The sequence below is a fragment of the Rattus norvegicus genome, chromosome X, assembly GCF_021556685.1.
Source record: "Rattus norvegicus strain SHRSP/BbbUtx chromosome X, alternate assembly SHRSP_T2T, whole genome shotgun sequence".
Taxonomy (NCBI): domain Eukaryota; kingdom Metazoa; phylum Chordata; class Mammalia; order Rodentia; family Muridae; genus Rattus; species Rattus norvegicus.
Genome location: NC_141554.1, coordinates 58,248,259 through 58,273,052, shown reverse-complemented (window position 1 = coordinate 58,273,052; position 24,794 = coordinate 58,248,259). Strand labels below are relative to the sequence as shown.

At 38.4% G+C, this 24,794-nt stretch overlaps 1 protein-coding gene across 1 annotated transcript; it reads right to left on the bottom strand.

Moving 5' to 3' along the window:
• Positions 1-419: 419 nt before the first annotated feature.
• Positions 420-19,591, bottom strand: Tasl (TLR adaptor interacting with endolysosomal SLC15A4). Its single transcript, NM_001109318.1, has 2 exons — positions 19,457-19,591; positions 420-1,842 (listed from the first exon to the last, which is right to left on the bottom strand). The coding sequence occupies exon 2, from the start codon at positions 1,839-1,841 to the stop codon at positions 945-947; it is 897 nt and encodes a 298-aa protein (NP_001102788.1). The 5' UTR covers position 1,842; positions 19,457-19,591; the 3' UTR covers positions 420-944.
• Positions 19,592-24,794: the final 5,203 nt, after the last annotated feature.

The following is a 24,794-nucleotide window of genomic DNA, read 5'->3' as shown; positions in this document are numbered from 1 at the left end:
TCTTATATGGGGCGTACAGAAGACCTTTTTCTGGCTTCAGATCAGAAGAACACGTGAAAAAGGAAAATGGAGTGACTGAATTCATAATTCCTTTTGAATATCACAGCACCATGAGAATCACACTCAGCAAAATAAAACAAAATGCTTCAATGTCCATAGTGCTTTTTGTTGGAAAAATGCTAACTCTCTCACTAAATATTAGAATTAGGAGATTAAGCCACTGTCTCGTGGCCATACCTTTTCATTTAAAATAAAAACACATCCAGATTTGATGGCTACATGCCTATAATAGCAGCATTTGTGAGATACCAACAGAAGGATAAAGAATTCAAGATAATAGGTTATTTAAGGATTGAAAAACCAGCCTGAGCTAATTGAACCTTGTTGCAAAAAAATGTTGAAACAATTGAGATTTGTTTGTTATTCATTTAATATTTACAAAGAGTATACCTAAATGACTTACTGATACAGCATAGAGGGAAAAGATACAAGCTTATACTTGGAAAAATGTCAGTCCACTGGAATTTACAACCTTCTTGTGGTCCATTTCTCTCCAGAAGAAACAACCTAGGCAAAATGTATATAAATAGGAAACAGGTGTTTAATTCCCAATTCTCAAATCAGTTGACTTTCTAGTTTGCCATAGTGTTTCCTTTTGTTCCTGGTTTGGTATATCTTCCAATTCCAGTACTCCTAAATTTAAGTCACAATATCTTCTTTCTCTCTGTGATCATTTTTATTTTTGCTTTGATTCTATATAAACTTACCCTTGAAACCATTCTTGTGGTCCCTCTGCCTGTATCCCTTCAGTGTGAGATTTCTCAAACTCCCCTTTACTAGTCATTAATTCCCTTCCATAATTCCCTCCATCACATCCTCTGATCAAATGAATACAACATTCCCTTGGGATTGATAGGAATGAGGGGAATTGACAGGAATCTTCTCTATGGAGTTATATCGCTATACTGAGAAATATGGAGACTGGGGGTGCTGATCTCAGATGATACCAACTGCAATAGATGGCTAATAACTATGTCCTTGACTTTCGAAGTGTCCAGGTTCTTCTCTTTAGACACTTGAAGACTAATTTGATCTACATTTGTCATGATGAATTCTGATGCCAGAATCTGGGTAGGAGAACTGTCGTGAAACACAGTGTCCATAATGTATTGCTTATATAACTCCACCACCTTCTGTTCCAGGTACTCGTTGAGCACTGCATTTGAAATAGGCTTCTGCATTTGCAGGCTGTTTTTCTCTTTGATGCTGGTTATCCTCCAGTAGGATGAGTACCGCTGGATAGGTTTGAGGGGAAGTTCAGTGAACTGAGTGGAAATGGAATCCTCCATGGACAAAGAAATCTCAGATGACTTTAGCAAAGGACCATCTTCAAAGCTGCTCTCAGAGGGAAAATCTGCCATTACTGAGTTAATGGCCATCACCTGCCCCCCTGCAATATGTAAGTCATTGTAATTTTTGCAAATACTTTTACAAGAAGGTGGAACCAGGTAGGTTTCCCTGATCACATCTCTGCATATGCCAACTGCGGCTAAGGTCGGACTTTCAAATACCGGGTTGGAGTTTGCCTGCAGCACTGTTCTGCTCTGGCTTCTGCTGTGCTGACTCGCTCTTGCATGCACTGATGAAATAAACTTCCCAGAGGATTTGCAGCTCACATAAACACTTTGAACTTGTGTTTCATCCACAGAGGAATATGAAAGAGCAGCAACGGAACTTGTCTCCTCACCCTGGTCCCCAGCCACCGGTTCATTATAAGATGCACAATTCCAATGAATGTCATTCCAGTAGGTAAGTCCACTGAGATATCCTTCTGACAGCATTCTGAAAAGAGAATTCATGAGAAATAGTGGGAGAAAAAAAAAGGTTAGAGAAAAATTAATTTGGAGTTGCAATGGAAAAAATGAAAAGATGATAAATTCAGTCACTCACCAGACCATCACTCACTATGTACCATGCCTATTGTATATGCTGGAGATACAAATATTAAAGGCTATAACTCATCCTTCTCTTATGGAAGAAAATAAGCTGGATAAAAGTAATCTCAATATTATAATACTACAAATTATAACATTGGTAGACACAAAGGTACCATAAAGAAAAGGACCCTAACATAGCCAAGGGCATAAAAAGAAGACTCACAAGATGTGGCTTAAGTAAGGCATGTGGCACTGTAGCTCAAGCATAAAGGGTAAACAAAAGTTGGGGCCGCCAACATAAAATTATAAGGAGACATTGTGGCATGATCCATTCACTACAAAATAAAAAGGTGAGAAGAAGAAATGGGACTGGTCTAATAGCATAGAATTTGATTACAAAGGGCTTTGGGAATTAGACAAAAGAATTATGTTGTGCCCCGAAAAAAACCTGAAGATATTGCTATCTGGAGAGCTACGTGGCTACTGTGTTATAAGAAAAAAGATTGAAGAAATATGTGGCAAATTCTACTGAAACAAGAACCGCCATAATGCTGCTCAATTTTAAAAATGTCTTTCCCGGGGCCTAGATAGCAGCCAGGATATAGGAGGGATTCTAAAAGTGTTTGGTACATTGATGAAACAATTGCCAAGAATTCTGAAACTAATTTATGAGTGATGATTTATGAAAGACCAATGTTTCCCCCTACCTTTTCAGGCTATGATGGATTTTTCTTTGTATTCCTCTCACATCACAGAATATATTCTAAAAATGTCTGCACTCAACTGACAAGTTTACCTCTCCCCTAGTTATTATAATTCCTTCCTGACAGTAAGCCTTTCCACACCTTCCCTCCCCCTTCCACGTCTTTAGCAGTTGTCATTGAAGTCTGGGGTGGGGAGAACAAGCCAGAAACCAGCAGCTGCATTTTCTAAAAAAAGGAACACACTGGCATTCCTGGAATTTGAGCAACGGGCAACAGTGAGGAGAACTGGTTGTCTTTGATCTCAAGGGCTGGGCTACTGAAACAGACCTATCAATTTGACACTGAAAATGAAAAGTCAAACAAATATCATTTTTAAAGGCACATAACATTATGTTTTTTCAGTTCCAGCCCATCTTTTATACTCATGAGGTTTTCCAAGTAACTAAAATGTTCCTTTAAAAAAAAATGTACAAAGATAATGTTATAAGTGTCTGTATTTTTGGAATTATTTCCAAAGTATATTAATCAAATTCACCAGTTGCTCAAATGTAGGCAAAGTAATTATGCAACAGAAAGATACAAAGGTAAGTTCTCAACTAATCTGTGAATAATAATGCTTGTATTTTAAGTATGAAGACAAAAAAGAAATTATGATGGCAACCTTAAAGAACTACCGTCACAGTGCAGTTCTATCCTCAATAAAACTAGTATTCAGATGAAAAGTCAAACTTTAAACACATGAGAGGATAACTCGCCAAGCAACGAAGATGACCACAGATGATCTAATAGCGATGAAGCTGCTTCCCCAAACTAGCCCCACCAGGTCGGAACATGTTATTCTACTTACAGGCTCAGAATATCACTGTGAATCACGGCAAAAGTTCACTGTTGGAAGGGGAAGCCCTTGGTCCTGCTAAGACTGAACCCCCAATGAACGTGATTGTTGGGGCGAGGGCGGTAATGAGGGGAGGATGGGGAGGGGAACACCCATAGAGAAGGGAAGGGGGAGGGGTTGGGGGATGTTGGCCCGGAAACCGGGAAGGGGAATAACAATCAAAATGTAAATAAGAAATACTCAAGTTAATAAAGATAAAAAAATGAAGAACTCATACAACTCGAGTATAAAAAATAAAAATAAATAAATAAATAAATAAAGTTCACTGTTGACTTTTGAATTTCTATATAAATTGTAGAGAATCTTGGTAGAGACTGGCCTGGACAACATAGAAAGAGACTAAAACACTAGAAATAAGAGTAAGAGTTGACAGTGAGGCCCTGTCTTAAAACAAACAAGCCAACAAAAACTAAAAACCAAGCATGGTGCTGCATATCCATAATCCTGGCACTTAGGAAGCTGAAGCAGAAGGATCTGGAGCCTAACCTCAATCACGCCTCATATAAATCAAAAGGAAAGATAGAGGTGAGTTTACTGATAATAAAAAAATGATTTTTGAGATACTATAACTTGTGTTTTTGAACTTCATAATCTAAAATCAGAACCATTAAGAACTTAGGGCATAATATTTGTGGAAGTCGGTAACCAACTGCCCTGTCCAGCAAGGCCCCAGGGATGGACTTGACTAGAGTGTATAAGGAAAAGATAAACACACAGAGAAACACAAATAGAAAAACTGGGGTGAGGAGGACCAGGCTCTCTAATAGAGAAACCACAGCACCCCAGGAGCTCGGTGTGTTTATTCTTCTTCTGGCTGGTCTTGTGTCATCTTGACATACAGGTTAGAGTTGGCAGAGTAGACAGAATCTCAATTGAGTAAATGTCTCCATAAGACTTGTGGTAAGGAATTGTCTTAATTCGTTATTGATGAGGAAGGGCCCAGCCCATTGTGGGTAGTGCCATCCCTGGGCTGGTGGTCCTGGGTTCTATAAGAAGGTAGGGAGAGCAAGCCATGAGGAGCAAGCCAGTAAGTAGCATTTCTCCATGGTCTCTATATTAGCTCCTTCTTCCGGGATCCTGCCTTGTTTGACTTCCCATCCTGACTTTCTTTTGGTGATGAATGGCAATGTAGACACGTAAGCTGACTAAACCCTATCCTTCCCAACTTGCTTTTCAGTCATGGTGTTTTGTCACAACAATAGAAATCCTAATTAGGACAATTACATAGATTTGAACAAAGATTTGGTGTTATTGCATATAGCTGGACAGGGAGGGTGGGTGATTCTGTACAGATAAAGAAGAAGGCAGTATTTATGTCATATAACTGAACCAAGGAGACAGATTTAGCTAGTCCCAGTAGGAGCAGTCTCTATAAGGGAATATCCTTCAAGCTATAAATATCTGAAGGAAGAAAGCCGTGGTAGACATTTTCATCACATATTGCCAACACCCACACCTGGACACCCAAAGAAGGCTTTGCCATTTTCTTCTGGACCTAAGGTTAGGGTCTTTGAGTGGCTGTACCCATGTCAACAATACATATTCACTCAGCAGGAATTCCCTCACTCAGGACTTCCTTTGCTCTCCCTATCCTAACTCCCATGGAGAAAGTGAGGAAACAGGAACTCTCGGAATTTTCTCATGCCTAGCAAGATACAAATCAGACAGGCACATGGCTCATGTCTAAATAGACAGTCCTGAGCTGCTTTATCAAGTATTGTTATAAACTAAAAAGATATTGAAAGCCTGTATACCTGAAGGATGCCTGCATTTGGGACAGAAAGATTGCAGACAAAACTACAAAAAGCACTAACCAGGGGCTACATGAAGAAGTTGCCAAGGACATGCATGCATGTGATGACCTGGTGAAATCAAAGATATTCTCTACATAAGCCATTCCTAACTGATCCTCTAGTTCTGCATGTGAGCATCCTGGAACTCAGAGGTAAGCCATGGGAGGAGGGAGCCACTGAGGTAAACCTGATAAACAAAAGAATAAGAGAGACAAAGTGCTCAGTTGCTAAAGGCTGATGCAACTGTAGACCTTTAATACAACAGAACATCATGCCACTGCTCCAACAGTGACAACAAAAGGGAATAAAACATGTTTACCTTAAAACACAGTTTAGATAAGCATAATCTACCAAGATGACCAGTAACTAACTGTTGCTCTATCATTCTCATTATGTTATCAATATATTTTATCGTTGCTATAGATACTGATACCTCCACGGGCTGGGGGATGAATTAGTTTGACCGACTTCACAAGGACCTGAGTCTAGATCCCTAGCATCCATGGTTAGTTCCAGGATAACCTGGGTTACAGAAAGAGATCATGACTCAAAGACAAAAATAAATTAATAAAAATTCCACTGATTCCCCCAACCTGAGAAGCCTGCATTCACCCCTTAAGCACATTTGTTTTCAATTCCTTATCTTATCCTATCTCTGAATTCTTTCTTTGATGGTGACAAAGACCTGAAAATACAGGGTAAAAATCTCAATCTGGTCCCTTTGAAAAATCCCTAGCCTTCATCATCTGCAACATTGTGAAGTGATTGAAAGAACTTTGACTGACAAAGAGTACGTCCTATGTATTAGGAAACTATGAACCCAAATTTGAGATAAAGCAGCAAAGTTTCCAAGTAAGAGAGGAGAATAGGCCTGTGTGTGTGTGTGTGTGTGTGTGTGTGTGTGTGTGTGTGTTTCTATTGGTGCCAGCAATCCCCTACAAGGAATTAATATCCAACATACCTAACGGATTCAAAAGGAAGCAAAACCAAGACCAACAAATAATCCAATCAATAAATGTGCAAGTGGTATGGCAGTGCTGGCACATGCCTTTCATCCCAGCACTCCGCAGGCAGAGGCAGGCAGATCTCTATAAGTTCAAGACCAGCCTGTTCTATAGAGCAAGTTTCAGGACAGACAAGGCGTCATGGAGGAGACCTGTCTTGAAAAACAAGTGAACAAACAAGCAGTGAAATGTACCAGTGAAAAGAACAGTTACCAAAAGAAGAACAACACCTTTAGCCATTGGGGAAATGCAAATTCAAACCGTTTTGAAATTCTATGACACCCTAGCCAGAATACCTATCATCAATATTTCAAACAACAAACACTGTCAAAATATGGGTAATGAAGAAGCCTTTGACACTGCTGCTGTGTATTTTTGAAGGTTAATACTGATTGTCAATTTGCAGGATCTTGAATTAGTTAAAGGACAAAGTTCTGAGCATATTTGTCTGAATTAAGTTAGCTTCTGGGAAGAGCTGTTGGAGGGTTATCTAGATTAGGTTAAGAGGCGTAGGAAGACCCACTTTAACTGTGGTGTCATCAATCCATGGTCTGGGATGTTGGAGTAAATCCAAACGGAAAGAACAAGCTGGGCCCTAAATATCCATCATGCTCTGTATCCTGACTGCAGACAAAATGAGACCAGCTGCCTCCTGCTTCTCTCTTGCTCCTGTTGCTAAGACTTCCCCACCATGATGCACTAAAACCTTGAACTGGGAACCAGAATACATCCATTCTCCCTTGAGTTGCTTTTGTCAAGACATTTTGGCACAGCAACAATACAAGTACTAATGCAGAATCAGAACTGGAACAGCTACTCAATAGAGGTTCATATAAAAACTAAAATGGAATTACCATAAGACACAAGTACAACACTCCTGGATATACACCAGAAGATCCCTATGTCCCATATAGAGATTTGCAAATTCATATTTATACTGCACTGTTCACAATAGCCGAGAAATGGAGTCAGGTGCATGAATATTTACTAACAAATAAATGGATCCAGAAAATGGTGCGTGTGTGTGTGTGTGTGTGTGTGTGTGTGTGTGTGTGTAAAAGAATTTTACTCAGTTATAAAGAATGACATCTTGATACAGGAAATGAGTGAAAGCAAAGAGCATTATATGAAAAAAGTAGATTCAGAAAGAGGAGTCATTCTTCTTATATAGAATCTGGATTTAAATCACACAGACACACACACACACACACACACACACACACACACAGCGGAGGGGGGAGAACATGGAAGTAGAGAGGTGAGAAATGACTAAAGGCAGAAGGGGGAACCAAGATGGTAATGAACTATATGTTTGAGAAAGGAAGGAGATAACCAAGAAGCGAAGCAGGGGTTGGGGTGGGATCACAGTGGGAGGGTGCATAAAAACAAAGAATAGCTTGGCATATATATATATATATATATATATATATATATATATATATCTCCTAATGAAACACATATATTTGTATGCCAATCAGAGTGTCCAACCACTTTTCCTGCATCCCACCCTCAGATACTAGATACACATGTGTTACACACACACACACACACACACACACACACACACACACACATATACATATGTATACACACATATGCAGGCACTGACACATATACATAAAATACAAATAAGTAAACTTATTTTTTAAAAGTAGGACTGAGGAACTAACTCTGTCCTAATACTTACTTGCCTAGCAATTGCAAAGTCCTGGATTTAATCCAATTTCTACAAAACTAAAAAATGATTTTAAAACTACAGAAAAAGTATTTTAGAGTGACTAAGAAGAAGGGGATAATTCCTGTACAGCTGGATCGTGATGAAGAAAAGAGAGGCTGTCAAAAAGTGACATTTAACCACTTGTAGTGTTATAACTTTGAATAATACTAGATGTTACTCAGTTCTGTGAATAGGAAGATAATGTTTCGCCTAACATAAAAAGAAAAGTGACTCACTTAACAATGCAGTGGGCAGGTCAGAGGCACCTTAGACAGGAAGGACTAGCAACACATGTGAATAAATCTCTCTTGCCACTCTCATGTTTGGCAGTGACCGACTCCAGTCTATGATATGGTATTTTTCAGTCTCACATGACTTGAGAGCCTTTCTTGAAGAATCTGCCTTTCTTTTCCCTGTTGCAATTCAGATAGATTCCCAATCTCCCATCGTTTATCATCCCACTCTTCAGATTCATCAATCTGAGGAGAGGGAGGGCTTCTCTCAAGGTGTGGAAATATTTATGAAAGGCACTGATGATCTCCATGCCTTCACAAGAGGGAAGAAAGCTCTAGAAGTCTGCTATTTGTCTCCACCAGTCTAACTGAGCAGGATACAATCCCAGCACTTGGGAGGCTCAAAGAGGAAAATCACAGAAATTAAAACCAGCCTCTGCTACAGGCTAAGGTTATCAAAAACAACTATGATGACGACAACAACAACAACCCCCACCTGTCATTCTTCTGGATGAAGCCAAATGCAGATTAGTAAAGTGAAAATTTGTCCTAGTGTCTAAGGGATGGATTTATCCCCTGGGAGGGAAGAGTGAATAATGTCGGCAGAGAAATCCATTGAAAGAGACTAGTTTGAAAATCTTACAGTTAACTTCAGGTAATGTTGAGTACTTCTAGTCAAAAGTCCTAAATCAAAAATGCTCCAGTGTTTTAATGCTCTTTACTACCAATATGACACCAAAAATGGACAATTAATCACATGTCACAGTCTAAGTTCAGGAGCATAAAAATATTGTATAAAGTTGTCTTTCGGTGTCAGTGCGTATGTATGAAAAGATGCATAAAACTTGCATTTCCCAAAAGATATAATTATATATACATAAGTATTTCAAAATCTTTAACAAATGTCCTCTGGTCCCAAGCATTTAAGATCAAGAATTCCCAAACTGACATTCAAGGAAAAACATTCAGAGTGTGGTGAAGTCTAGCAGTAAAGCTCTAGATAAATGAACTTCAGTGCGATTGACAGGTTGTCACTAAGACTGCAAGCTCGGAGTCTGCTGGATCCATTCTACACCTAACACAGGAGCTGAGAGCATGGCGACAGGCAAGGGAAGGAATAAAGAGGAGGGACCAAGAACTAAGCATGGTGGAGCATTTCCATATTCCTAGCACTTGGAATGTAAAGGCAGGAAGATCAAGAACTCAAGGTTGATTTTGGTTACGTAGCAAATATGAAGCCAGACTGAGTTACATGATACTGCCTGCCTTAAAACCAAAACAAGCACCAATCAACAAAGCCTCTCAAATGTGGAAATGAAGAAGAAAAAAGAAGCCTGAAATAACTTTGGAGCCAGATTTGGTGGCTGAGTCCTATAACTCTATCAGGGGGAAGGTTGGGGCAAGGATATTGCTGTGAATTTGATGCTTGCTTAGGTTAATGTAGTAGAAACCAGCCTCAGTAACATAAGCAGCACCTTTGAGTCTGGATATTTTGGGATATGGCACTAGTGCTCTCTGAAATGGGGCTGGGGGCATGTTTAGCCTTGTTCATCTTAAGCCTACAAGAAATGGGATATCTGAGTACAAATATCCATGTCTAGGGAATGCCAGTATGATGAAGTATATCCAGAAGACTAGCACTTGAGAGCCAAACACAGGAGGAGGACAGCTTTATCTCTATGCTATGACCCAGGCCAGCCAGGACTCCACTGACAGACCATGTCTGAAATGACAGAGGGAGAGACAGAAGGAGGAAGACTGATTCCACCAGAGAGTTAAGTTACTGCTTAAAGTCAATAAAATCAGCTTCCAAGAATAGGAAGGTGGGAGCCTCTGAAACTTTCTGGTATCTGTAATAATGCCCCATGATGCACACCACATTGCCTTGTCACAGACCTTTGTAAAGACAGCAGGAGTTTCGGGAGTACTGAAGAGATCCCGTTTTAGTTTCAGGTATTAAAATTGAGCAGCTTTGGAACAATGCATCCAAAGTCACCAGGCACTCAGACACTCTCTGTTATAAAACAGAATTTACAATCACACCACTTAACTTTTCAGACACTCGGCTGCTTGTGTTTAAATTGAGTATTCCATTATCTTTAGAGTGTTCCGAAACATGACTATTGCCTGAATTTAGGAAGAGTTCTAGTTGATTTACCAAGAATCTGATGTTTCTGAGAACTGGCAGCAGAGGGCAGTATAGAGCACAGCACAGAGGTTTCTGAAAGAGTTCGGAAGCTGTGCAGACTAACGCTGCACAGAAATTACAAACAAATATACAAAGATAATAGAATTGAGCTGCACTTTACAGCCCCAGTCTATAATACCAGCACTTTGAAAACTGACACAGGAACATAGCTGTGAGTTTAAGGCCAACTTGAGTTATATAGCAAGACCCTGACCAAAAAGGAGTTGTAAAGCAAAGCTGGTAAGACAGTTCATTAGGTAAAAGCATTTACTGACAAGCCTGATGACCTCACTTTGATCCCCAAGACCGATTGGTACAAGGCAAGAACCAACTTTGGCAAGTTTTCTTCCGAGCTCCACATTAGTGCCATTATATGCACACACAAATAAATGATATATAGATAGATAGATAGATAGATAGATAGATAGATAGATAGATAGATAGGTAGACTGATATAACTTAGTTTTTAAAAGATTACTTCATCTTGTAACCACTATTTAATGGACCACTAGAATGAACACAGTATTGTGTATTACAGAATCCTAAAAAGAATTAAAAATCACAAAACAGAGAATGAAAATTTCCTGGGACTGTTTTAGTTTGTTTCTAGCATTTTTCATAATAATTTTTATTGCCTATCAAATGTAAAAACATCTATCACTATATCTTATGGGCATAGTTAATTTTATTTGAGCCACTGAATCTAATGGATTAAGTTGTTCATATACTTTGTTTGATTTTTACTTCTTATATTACAGAAGCTTGAGAAGCTTATGCGTGCTCTCGCTCTCTCTCTCTCTCTCTCTCTCTCTCTCTCTCTCTCTCTCTGTGTGTGTGTGTGTGTGTGTGTGTGTGTGTGTGTTTAGATTCTATCACTGGTTAAGTGTGAAAAGAAGACATTCAAGGACATCTGCTGATTAGATGTTCTAGGCAAATGTAGCTTACATTAATCATTACCAGACAGTGGCATACCGAAATTAGCCTGGTGTACAAATTCATAAACTAGAACTATGGGCTAAAGTGCAGTACTTTTCAATCATTTACTTGGTTTTCTGAAGAAACTTCAATATAAATTTGTCCTCCTAGATCTCTGTGTGTGTCTGTGTACGTATAGCATAAAACTCTTGTTATAACTTCTGTATTTAGTCATACATTTGACTTATACTCTATCAGCACAAACACAGGATCAAAGAGAAAACCTAGTGATAGCACATGTCTAATCCCAACACTAGGGAACCAGAGGCAGGAGGATCAAAAGTTTAAGGTCAGATTTATCTACAAATTCTAAGCAAGCTAGGGCTACATAATGAGAACCAAACTATGAAAGAAAAACAAAGTGAAAAGAACTAAAGAGAAAGGACTTTGTAAAGGAGACATCTAAAAAATGCCTGTTAAGATAGTAAATATTTAAAGTATTACAGGTCATACAGAGTCTGTTGCAACTCTGCTGTCATAGAAGAAAAGTAGACACAGACAACATGCAAGCAAACTGTTATGGCTGTGTTCCAATTAGACTTTATTTATAAAAACATAGTCCTGGTCTGTGGTTTGCTGAACCTTGACCTTAATCAACTACTGGGTGTAGTAGCATATTCCCAACACTTGAAGAATTGATTACTTCAAGGTTCATTTGGGCTAAGCTATACTTCAGAGTAAGACCTTGTCTTTAAAATACAAAACAACAAACAAACCAAAGGCAGACACAGAAGTACTTTGTGGGGCATACACTAATCCTGTGCATTGGGAATTTGAGGCTGAGGATCATTGGTTTAGAAGCAGCGTGGACTAAATATAGAGACCTGATCTTAAAAACAAAAAAAGAAAGAAAGGAAGGAAGGAAGGAAAGAAGGAAGGAAGGAAGGGGAAGGAAAGAAAAGAGGAAGATACAAAGGAAAAACAGGAAAAAGGGGGAAAAGAAAAGTGCAGATAGAGTAAGTTGGATCAAATATGATAGCAACTCCGCTTTGGTTGCTTTCTATATTTGACTTCTAATCTTTCAACAATATTTGACATTAATTATTATCATAGCTGTCAAATGAGAAAACTGACAAGGTGATAGATATGACTATTAAAAAGTCCTTTTATGGGAAAGAACAGGAAGCAGCAGGAGTAGCAGGGCAATCTATGAAAGTTATGGGAGGAGGTCATCAAAATGTATAGTATGCATCGATGACAACACCAAAATAAGTTGTATTATCATATGGACTATACAGACTATTTTATTAATACAGTATATGTTAATAAAAAGTATATGAGAGAAAAACTGCCTTTCCTAAAGTCATTCAGTCACTGTCTACTGAAAGCAAGGTTGAATCTCAACTTTATAAACTCCAAAGCCTATATTTAGAATATGTTGTTCTGCGGTATAGTTGAAAGCAGTTAATATCACACAGTTATGATACCAAGCAATATTGTTCTTCCAAGAAAATGGCATCATCCCTTACTTCAGTTCATAACAACAGCATTTGCCAAGTAAAAGGAAGAAGACACAGTGAAGTCTGTATTTTGCATATCAATGCTCATTTGATAAACAATTTATCCTCCATTTTTGAATATAACAATATTAACATTTTCTTTAACTAATTTCAATGCTGCGACCTAGTATTTTATCAGTCTTGATTTTCCAACTACCTCCCACAGATAATTTAATTTTATCAGTATACTGTTTACACATCAACCAAACATCTAGATATATCAGGCCCTTGTGATATGTGGTCTCTCTGCTTAACCCCATCTCTGCCTGTTCACTGAAGTACTGCAGATCCTAGCTGTGCTGAGCCTATCCCAGTTCCATCTATCCAAATGACCATCAAGGGATACTTTATTCTTCAATCCTGAGAGCTTAGGCTCTATACTTATCCCTGGCCTATCTCCCATAATCTTTGGCTCTCATCTTAAATATTTAACACTTCAGAGACTCTCTCTTCCTCAATTAGGAAAGGATTCTACATTAATCTCTTCCTTGTTGCAAGACAGTCACCAGGATTATGTGGGATGTTAATAAAAACCCAACCAATACCGTAATCAGTAAAATTAATAATTGAAACTGCATGTAAGAATGGAGCAATGGCAATAGCAAAAAGAGATTGCCAATTGGTGTGGGAGGCATTTGGATGGTAGTGAGCTAGAACATAGCTTGTCTCTTGGAGAATACTTTCAGTAAGGACAAACTAATACACTGGAGGAGACTAGACTGAGATGGGTACAAAGGACACCTTAGTGGCTAAACACAAATGGAGGCAGTGATCTGGAACCACCACCCAACATTGTTTTGTATAATCTGGTAGGAAAAAAAATCAAAGTAAAATGTTGGGTGCTATTTCATAAATGATCTTGGGCTAGGGCTCCCACTTTCCATCAAGGCTGTGAGTATAAATGTATCACAGCTGTGTGTCATGGATTACACCTGTAATCCCAGCACTCGATAGTCACAGATAATAGAATCAGAGCCATTCTTGATTCCATAGTGATCTTGAGGCCAGCATGGGCTGTAAGAACTTATCTCAAAATAATAACAAGAAGAAATGGTAGCCTTTAGACAGTGGTGACAATTTCATCTATGTCAACATCTATAAACGTCTTTCATTGTAGTAAATCCTCTGTGATAATGTATGCTGACTTTTTCTTATTTTGTCACTATGTACAACATTGCATATGTGTCCATGAATGTTTATTGTCAGGCCAGATTTTGAGCAGGAAACTTACACAGCTATTATTAAACTATTATTAAACTTATACAGCTATTATTAAATTTAATGTTGGTGTTGAGGCTGCAGGGTCCCGCTGCACAGCCCAGACTGAAATGAAGCTCATTACACAGCCAAGAACAGTCTTGAACTTCGGATCTTCCTGCCGACACCTCCCGAATGTCAGGATAAGAGACATGCACTATCAGGAATGATAGCACACACCTATAATCCTGGGGAAGCTGAGGCAGAAGGATCAAAAGTTCAAAACCAACCTTAGCCGTACTATGCCATACTATATAGTGAGCTTAAGGCCAGCCTGATTTCTTGACACTCTGTCCCAAAAGCTCAAAAAACTAAAAACTAAATAAAATATCTGTTCTTTCTGGACATGGTGGCATACATCTATAAACCTAGAACTGAAGAGGTAAGGCAAGGAACATTGTTTCAGATTCTAGGCCAGTCTAAGACAGTCTAGTCTATGTAGCAAGTACCAGGCCAGAAATAGCTATAGAAGCAGGCTATCTCCAAAGCAAAACAAACAAATAAACAAACAAAATATAAACTCTGTTCATTAGAGGTAGAAACAATCAATGGCTTAACCATGTACTTTAGATTATAGCCTGAATAGTTAGTTCATCTTACTCGTCCGTATTTCTTTTGTATTAGGTACATGCATATGTGAAGGTGAATACCTGCAGAGGGTAAAGATGGAGCTTGCATGCTTTTTCTCAGGCACTGGACACCTTGTTTTGTGGGACAATGACTCCCACTGGCCTGCAGTTTACTATCTATGCTAGGTTGGATGCCTAGAGAGCCCTAGGGTCTCTGCCTCACCTGCTCTGCGATTATAAGGCACATCGCCATCTCCTATTTTTATGCAGATTCTGAAAAACCAAATTCAAATGCATAGCAAACTCTTTATCTACTGAACTATCTTCCCAGCCTCATATTATTAGTTTTTTTTTAAGTCAGTGTATAAAGTAATTGGTTTCTTTATCACATGTTCATACATATATGCCATTATACTTTGTTCTTATTAATCCCCATCCCCTACTGGCTTCTCCTATCCTTTCTGCTTGCCTGTTGTTGATCCTGTTTCTCTCCCATTGCCCTATCTGTCCCCTATCACTTCCCACTTCCCTCTTAAGGTTTCTTCTTCCCTTCTCATGACCTCTTTCTTGATTTAATATGTACGCACGTGCACACACACACACACACACACACACACACACACAGCCCTATACAAATGAGAAAAGTTACTACAAACACCCTGATTTCATTCTTCTTTACAGCAGAATGAAATTCCATTGTGTATATCTGCTACATTTTCTTCTAAATATTGGCTGATGGACATCTAGGCGGGTTCCATTTCTCGACTATCGTAACTAATTAAACAAGAAGTAAGGATATGCAAGTATCCCTGTGGTACACTGCCTTAGAGGACTTCAATTATGTACCCAAGGATGGTGCAGATGAGTCACATATTCTACTTTTGGTTGTTTTGCTTAAGACAGGGTTTTCGACTTGTGGTGATCCATCTGCCTTGGCCTCCTAAGTTCTGGGACTACAAGTATGAGTCAACACACTTGATTTCTATTTTCAGTTATTTGAAGTACCTTTATACCGATTTCCATAGAGAATTCACAGGTTCACAATTCCACCAGAAGCACACCAGAGCTCATTTTTCCCAGTATTTTTACCAGCATCTGCTGCCCTTTTTTGATGGTGATGATGATGATAGAAAGATAGATAGACAGGAGTTAGATGGATTCTCAATTCAGTCTAAATTTGAATTTCCCTGATTTATTCATTTTTCAATTCCTGTTATAAAACAAAATTTGTGATTAACTATTCTTCTGCCACATGTTTTTTTAAGGCAGGGTTGTATACTAGGTGCAAAGATATGTGAATATATATATATATATATAGGCTTCAGGACCATCACAAGTTCAAAGCCAGCCTGTACTACATAGGAAAACTGTCAAAATAAAAAATAAAGCAAAAATCTTCTTCTTCTATAGTAATTTGACTAAATCAGTAAATAATTTTGATTTCAGCTTTGCTAGTATTGTTATGTTAAAAGATAATAACTATATCTAAGAACTTTACCTGATTATGAAATTACTCATTCCAGAATGGGTGGACTTTGGCACAGAAGTATTAGTAAATAAATTCTTTCCTAATTTTGATGTTTCTTTATATTCTTCCTTACCACCTCCTACATTTGAAAAATCAAACCTTATGAGCACTTTTAAAAAATACTTTAAATATTCTTTTATATAAAAGAGGTTTTTAAAATAAGGAACAATTTTTCTAGTTTATAAATTTACATTTCTTTCCCTTTTTTGATATAAGGTCTCACTCTGTAACCTGGGTTAGCCTGAGACTCACTACATACCTGAAGCTGTCCTTGAACCCACAACAGTTGTCTGGCCTCAGCTTCCCACTTTCTGGGATTACAAGCAGGAGCCTCCACTCTTGGCTTGATAGTTATATTTTCAGTGTCATAATTATATTATCCTTATGTAAAAGGTTGCTTCTATTTTTAGAAAATATACACTCAAGAATTTATGGGTGGTATGTGCAATGAAGCCAACAACACACTCTCAAAAACGTCAGAAAAAGGAGAGAGACAGAAATGGGAACTAAACATGGCGAAATAATACAACAAATTAAGGTACTTGATGGAGATGTGGATGCCCACTGTATTATCTCAAGGGAACAGAAAGCGATAATTGTTTCTTTATATGTCTTTTTATTTAGTTTGGTTTTTGAAATGAGGTTTCTCTGTGTAGCCCTGGCTGTCCTGAAACTTGCTCTGTAAACCAGCTGGCCTTGAATTCACAGAGATCCACCAGCTTCTGCCTCCTGAGTGCTGGGATTAAAGGCCTGTGAGCTTGACGGGTTGTTGTAGTTCTGAAGAGTACTACAAATCTGTTAAGAGTACTACATTCATGTCATAATAGATGGTTTTGAAGATGATGTTCATGTGAGTGTGGTGGTGTATGCCTCTCACCCCAGCACTGGAAAGGTAGAGGCAGGAATAACAGGTGTTCCAGATGGGTCTCAGTCACTGAGCGGTTTCAAGGACAGTCTCTACAAAATGAGACTCCATGATATAAAACCAAAGAAAAAAATGTTTCCACCATGCTATGGATGTTTACACAGTTTTCAATACTCTTTATATCTACAGAAAGCTTCTCAATCTCAGAAACAATTTTTCCAGACAGGCCTACGCAAGAAATACAAGAGTATCAATATGAATAGTCCAACCAACCCAGGTCCAAATTCAAGCATAGACAGATGTGCACAGAAGAAAGGATGTTTGAGGTAAACAAAAAATAAACAAAACAAAACCGACAGAAAAAAAAATCCCATGCACCCATGTATTCCCTGTCTTTAACACCAAAAAGAAGGCTTTCCTCAAATCACCCAGATAACAGTTGGAAAAGCAGTATCACTATAAACCATATTCACTTTTAATATTTCCTGCCACATAGAACAGCATGGGAACATAATATGTTTTGTCTCTTCTCTAAGTCATCAGCACAACTGAAGTCAAGGGCAATGGTGTCCTGGCATATTCTACATAAGTTGTTAAGTCTTCTTGTTAAAATGCAGAATCTAAACAAAGAGCAGTAGCAAAAGAGAACCAACGAAATTATAATAGTAAAGGATTTGAAGGTTGAAAACAGTAGTGCTGGCTTGTTATGTCAGTAGTGACAAGGCTGAAGCTTAAGGTTGCTGCAAATTTGTAGACACCCTAGGCTACATCTTATGATTTAGGCCATCCAAGGCTACATAAATAAATAGACTTTGTGTCAACATACACACACACACTCACGCACGCACGCGCGCGCGCGCACATACACACACTCACGCACGCACGCGCGCGCGCGCACATACACACACACACACACACACACACACACACACACACGGAGGGGGGACACACATGTAAATTGTTACTAGAATCAGGCTTGTTGGTGCATGCCTATAATTCTAGCACTTTGGAAACTGAAGCAGGAAGTCCAGCGTGCATTAAAGGAAGAATCCATCTCAAAAAATAAAAAGAAGCAGTCACAGAGCCACAGCTCGCTTTTCTGGAGCGTTTCCTTCTTTTCTCCCTGTGGTCTAGGCATGCTTCTGAACATGCGTATATCCCATGGCACGACTTTCTATTCCCTGTCCATCTTCCTCCTTTGCTCAGCTGCAGAGATTTCCAGCTTGCTAGCCCTGGGATTTTGCTTTTAAACACTAATAAAATTGTCCTTGAGCTTCCAACTTTTAAAAATTAATTAATTCAAGTAATTTTAAATGTGTTTGATCAAATCAATTGAATACTTCCAATTAAAGCAGAAAAGATTATATTCTGCCTCGTTGCTCATATCTTTAATTTCAACACATTAGAGATGGAGGTAGGAGGAAGTCTATGAATTCAATGCTAGCCTGATCTAAATAGTGAGTTTTGGGTCAGCCAGGGTTACATAATTAAACCTTACCTCCAAAATAAACAAACAAAAATTATGATTTATTTTGAGGAACTGACTACCTGAATCAAACTTTTGGTATGTATTATGCATATAGCAGACTTTACAAATAAAATCTCTTGCTACTATGCTACTCATAAAGCTTCAAGCTTCACTGCAGACATGTACCTTAAAATCCTGTTACTTAGCAAACATGGTAGGTCTCGCCTGAAATCCTAGCAGTAAAGGACTGAGGCAAATCACGACTAGTTCAAATTCAGCCTGGGCTACAGAGTGAGATCTTATATCAAAGAAAATAAATACAATAAATACATAAATAAGAACAGTTTAAGCTGGACCTTAAACTTATAGTGCCAACTATTCAGGAAGCTAAAAAAATTCAAGCCCTATCTAGTCTATCTGGCCAAATGTTAATGAGCCTGTTTCTTAGAAAATAAGAATTTAAATGTAACTCAGTGATAAAGTATTTGCCTAGTATGTGCAAGGCTCAGAGTTCAATAGCCAGTACTCAAAAGCAAGCAGCAGCAGCAGCAACAATAAAATAAACCAGAACACTGTTTTTAGAACTATCCAAGAATGACATAAGGATGTCAGAGAAGGAAGTATTTAGCTTAATTTTTATTACTTAACTGTCTAGCCTCACTCAACAATTGTTCAAGTTCCTAGTCACTGTGACTTAGTGAGCCAGAAAGCTTTCTGATGACATAAGAGTAGGCTTGAATTCTAATGATAAAAGGCTAAGAAAGTGTAGGAAGAGGAAGGAGAATAGTTAATAAGAGAATCAAAGGGTCCATTGCCTCCCTTACCTTCACCAGAGTCTGCTCCTTGAATCCTGTAGCAACACAATGACTGATCAAATAGAGAAGAACTAGCTGGTCAGGGCTCTTTGCAAAACGTTCTCAAGCCTCTCACAGACGAGGCCACTAAGACACTGAGCTGCCCACTTCTTTGTATTACTGATCCTATGGAAAAAGAGCTGTTTCACTTAAGTCTGGTTTGTTCTAAAGAAGGAGTGGGAAGTCCCAGGAAATGGGCAGGAGGTAACTGACAAAGCCACACTGGGCCACAGAATGGTGTTTCTTCCTCTTTTTTGAAAAATGAAACCTATCTGTGAAACTGTCTCTTGTTTAAAAAAAATAGCAGTTTATGGTTGCACATTACAGTAGTAAAACATCTGGTAAACCACATGAGAGCAACATGCACACATGATTTTTTAAAAACTTGTTTCTAGATTAATTATTAATAATCTATGATTTTAAGAAGCATTATTTCCCATTGTTTATAATGTTAGCTGGGCATAGTAGCTTTTGTCTTTAATCCAAGTACATGAGGGGGCTGAGGCATAGAATTGTCAAGAGTTTGAAACTAGTCCGCCTAAAAAGGGAAAGGCCTGTAGAGAATCCCAGCACACCAGAGGCAAAGACAGGAAGATTGTCACAAAATAAGGCCAAACTTATCTACATATGAAGTTCCAGGTGAGCTGGGGCTTCAAAATGAGACCCTGCCTCAAATAACAGCAACAAAAACAGCAGCAGCAGCAACAACAATGTCACCACCACCACCACCACCACCACCATCATCATCATCATCGTTTTCATCATTGCCATACTTCAAAGAGTGTAAAGAACATGGATTGCTCAGTGTTATACTACTTACTTAACACAAAGAGGACTCAGTTTGCATTCCCATTCCCTGGAAAAGTGTGAATCCAATGTGCCAGCCATGTGGCCTCACAAATGGAATCTTCCTACGTGAAAGGTTGAAACTGAAGATCTTAACTTCAAGGCCAGTCTGGACTACACAGCAAGTTCCATACCTATTTATGTTACAGAGCAAGGCCTTGTCTCAAAAAAATGAAAAAAGTAAATGGAAGAAATTTTGTCTTTCCAATCACCGAAGATCAAAACTGTGATAATATATTACATGGACATTCTTATATATCTTTGATATGTTTTGATGGTAAATTCAATGCATCTATCAAAATTTTAGGAGTTCATTTATAGATTTATTTTATTGTATAATTCAAATATGATATACACTATGTCCTTTTTTGGCATTCTTTTTGCAAATGGGCCAGAAATGGAAACATTGGCTTTTAAAGTCATTTCTCTGGTTTACCCTAACTGAAAAGAATAACCGTTTCTAAATGATTGTCATTCTCTCCTCTCTTCCCCCTCATCCCTCTTCTTAACTCTGATTAGGCTACTTTCCAAACCCTTCTTTTTTAATGTTTCCACTTAGTGCGGTTGCTGAGTTTGTTTTTGTGTTTCACGACTTGCTCCCAAAGTCACATTTTTGAAAGTAGACCAGCAATTGACTTTCTGTCTGAGTCTGTCGAGATCTCCAGCATGACTTCATGGAACATTATGCAGATCCAGTTGATGGTTCCTACATGTGACACATAACTTGAGCTGACCCATTCAAGGCTCAAGGGCAAGTTCAGCTTTAGTGCAGTCATAAAATCAGACCTAGGGATAGATCTCTGTGGGTTTTGGTAGCACATCATGAATTTATCTGTGATCAAGAGATTCGTAGCACCTTCAGGGCCAAACATGGCTAATTTCAGCCTAATGGAGGCTCAATCACAACGATATTGATAGCCTACAGTGGCTCTCATCTAACACCAAGAATTCTCCTTGGTGAGGTTCACAAGAACTTAACTGGCAATGCCACACACTACCCAATAAATGATAATTCTATTTGACCAAGTTACCCCTTAGGTCATATTATATTTTGTATGTTTTGGAGGTGTGTGTGTGTGTGTGTGTGTGTGTGTGTGTGTGTGTGTGTTAGTATGTGGTATATGCATATGTATGCAGGTGTGCCAGAGGATAATGTCATGTGTCCTGCTCTATCACACTCTCTGCCTTATTCCCTTGAGGAAGGACCTCTCACTGGACTTGGAGGTAGGCTGGCAGCCAGAAAACTCAAGTAATCTTCCTGTTTACCACTCCTTACAGCAGCTGACTACAGCTGCTGCTCACGAAGTCAATGCCAATGTTTTCACAGTCAATATTTACCCACTGCAGCATTTACCTGAATTCTGATTTCTTTTTGAGATAGAATCCCACTCTATAGAAAATTGTTATATAGTTATATAAAAATAACTATGTATCCTGACCTAATCTCAAATTCACAAAAAGGCTCTTGTCTAAACTTTCTGGAGCTGAGGTTAATGGCATTGTGTCCAGGAAAGTCATTGTTTTACTCAAATGCAAACTTATAAAACTCATAATGATGACTCACATGATAATCTTAACATCCAGAAGGCTGAGGCAGAAGGATTATCATGAGTTTGAGGTGACCCTGATTTATATAGCAGGACTCTGTCTAAAAAAAAAAAAAGCTGCACGGGTAAGAGTAGTGGCTCATGCCTGTAACAACAACATACGATGATAAGCCAGAAGACAGTTTAGGTTGAATCTCTGTAAAAATTAAAATAAAAATGGAAGGAGGTATACCTCAGAGGTACCATGTTTGCCTAGCATTTGCGAGATTCTGAGTTCAATATTCACACTGGAAATAAAAACTTTACATAGCTGGGGTTTTGTGGAATATGTTCGTGAACTAGTATGTGTGCATGTGTGAATAGATATGTGTATATTTAATGTATAATTAGGGAAAGGCAAGAATTGGTTTTCCTTCCCCCCCATCTTTATTAAATTGGGTATTTCTTATTTACATTTCAAATGTTATTCCCTTTCCCGGTTTCCATGCCAACAACTAGTGATATTTTGATTTCTTTCCAATCTGTCTCCCTTTGATCTCCTTTTGTTCTCTTATTGCTCTGGCTAGAACTTCAAGAACTATATTGAATAAGTAGGGAGAGAGTGGGCAGCCTTGTCTAGTCCCTGATTTTAGTGGGATTGCTTCAAGTTTCTCTCCATTTAGTTTAATGTTAGCAACTGGTTTGCTGTATATGGCTTTTACTATGTTTAGGTATGGGCCTTGAATTCCTATTCTTTCCAGGACTTTTATCATGAAGGGGTGTTGAATTTTGTCAAATGCTTTCTCAGCATCTAATGAAATGATCATGTGGTTTTGTTCTTTCAGTTTGTTTATATAATGGATCACGTTGATGGTTTTCCGTATATTAAACCATCCCTGCAGGCCTGGGATGAAGCCTACTTGGTCATGGTGGATGATTGTTTTGATGTGCTCTTGGATTCGGTTTGCCAGAATTTTATTGAGTATTTTTGCGTCGATATTCATAAGGGAAATTGGTCTGAAGTTCTCTTTCTTTGTTGGGTCTTTGTGTGGTTTAGGTATAAGAGTAATTGTGGCTTCATAGAAGGAATTCGGTAGTCATCCATCTGTTTCAATTTTGTGGAATAGTTTGGATAATATTGGTATGAGGTCTTCTATGAAGGTCTGATAGAATTCTGCACTAAACCCGTCTGGACCTGGGCTCTTTTTTGTTTGGGAGATTTTAATGACTACTTTTATTTCTTTAGGAGTTATAGGGTTGTTTAACTGGTTTATCTGTTCCTGATTAAAGTTCGGTACCTGGTATCTGTCTAGGAAACTATCCATTTCCTGCAGATTTTCAAGTTTTGTTGAATATAGGCTTTTGTGAATTTCCTCTGATTCTGTAGTTATGTCTCCCTTTTCATTTCTGATTTTGTTAATTTGTACACACTCTCTGTGTCCTCTCGTTAGTCTAGCTAAGGGTTTATCTATCTTGTTGATTTTCTCAAAGAACTAGCTTTTGGTTGTGTTGATTCTTTATATGGTCCTTCTTGTTTCTACTTGGTTGATTTCAGCTCTGAGTTTAATTATTTCCTGCCTTCTACTCCTCCTGGGTGTATTTGCTTCTTTTTGTTCTAGAATTTTTAGGTGTGCTGTCAAGCTGCTAATATATGCTCTCTCCTGTTTCTTTCTTCAGGCTCTCAGAGCTATGAGTTTTCCTCTTAGCACAGCTTTCATTGTATCCCATAAGTTTGGGTATGTTGTACCTTCATTTTCATTAAATTCTAAAAAGTCTTTAATTTTTTTTATTTCTTCCTTGACCACGTTATCATTGAGTAGAGCATTGTTCAACTTCCACATATATGTGGGCGTTCTTCCCTTATTGTTATTGAAGACCAACTTTAGACTGTGGTGGTCTGATAGGATGCATGGGATTATTTCTATCTTTCTGTACCTGTTGAGGCCTGTTTTGTGCCCGATTATATGGTCAGTTTTGGAGAAAGTACAATGAGTGGTATTTTAGGATAGAATGTTCTATAAATATCCGTTAAGTCCATTTGGTTCATGAATTCTGTTAGTCTGTCTGTATCTCTGTTTAATTTCTGTTTCCATGATCTGTCCATTGATAAGAGTGGTGTGTTGAAATCTCCTACTATTATTGTGTGGTGCAATGTGTGCTTTGAGCTTTAGTAAGTTTTCTTTTATGTATGTAGGTGCCCTTGTATTTGGAGCATAGATATTTAGGATTGAGTAGGCAGCAAAATGCTGGGTCCTCATTACGTATCCGGTTTGTTAACCTGTGTCTTTTTATTGGGGAATTGAGTCCATTGATGTTGAGAGATATTAAGGAATAGTGATGGTTGTTTCCTGTTATCTTCATATTTGGAGGTGAGATTATGTATGTGTGCTTTTCTTCTCTTTGTTTTGTTGCGAAATGATTCGTTTCTTGCTTTTTCTAGGGTGTAGCTTGCCTCCTTGTGTTGGGCTTTACCATTTATTATCCTTTGTAGCGCTGGATTTGTAGAAAGATATTGTGTAAATTTGGTTTTGTCATGGAATATCTTGGTTTCTCCATCTATGTTAATTGAGAGTTTTGCTGGATACAGTAACCTAGGCTGGCATTTGTGTTCTCTTAGGGTCTGTATGACATCTGTCCAGGATCTTCTGGCCTTCATAGTCTCTGGTGAGAAATCTGGTGTAATTCTGATAGGTCTGCCTTTATATGTTACTTGACCCTTTTCCCTTGCTGCTTTTAATATTCTTTCTTTGTTTTGTGCATTTGGTGTTTTGACTATTATGTGACAGGAGGAGTTTCTTTTCTGGTCCAATCTATTTGGAGTTCTGTAACTTCTTGTATGTTTATGGACATCTCTTTTTTTAGTTTAGGGAAGCTTTCTTCTATGATTTTGTTGAAGATATTTACTGGTCCTTTGAGTTGGGAGTGTTCACTGTCTT

What these genes read in the sequence shown, in the direction of transcription:
- Tasl (NM_001109318.1), bottom strand. Translation starts at nt 1,841, where the DNA reads ATGCTGTCAGAAGGATATCTCAGTGGACTTACCTACTGGAATGACATT.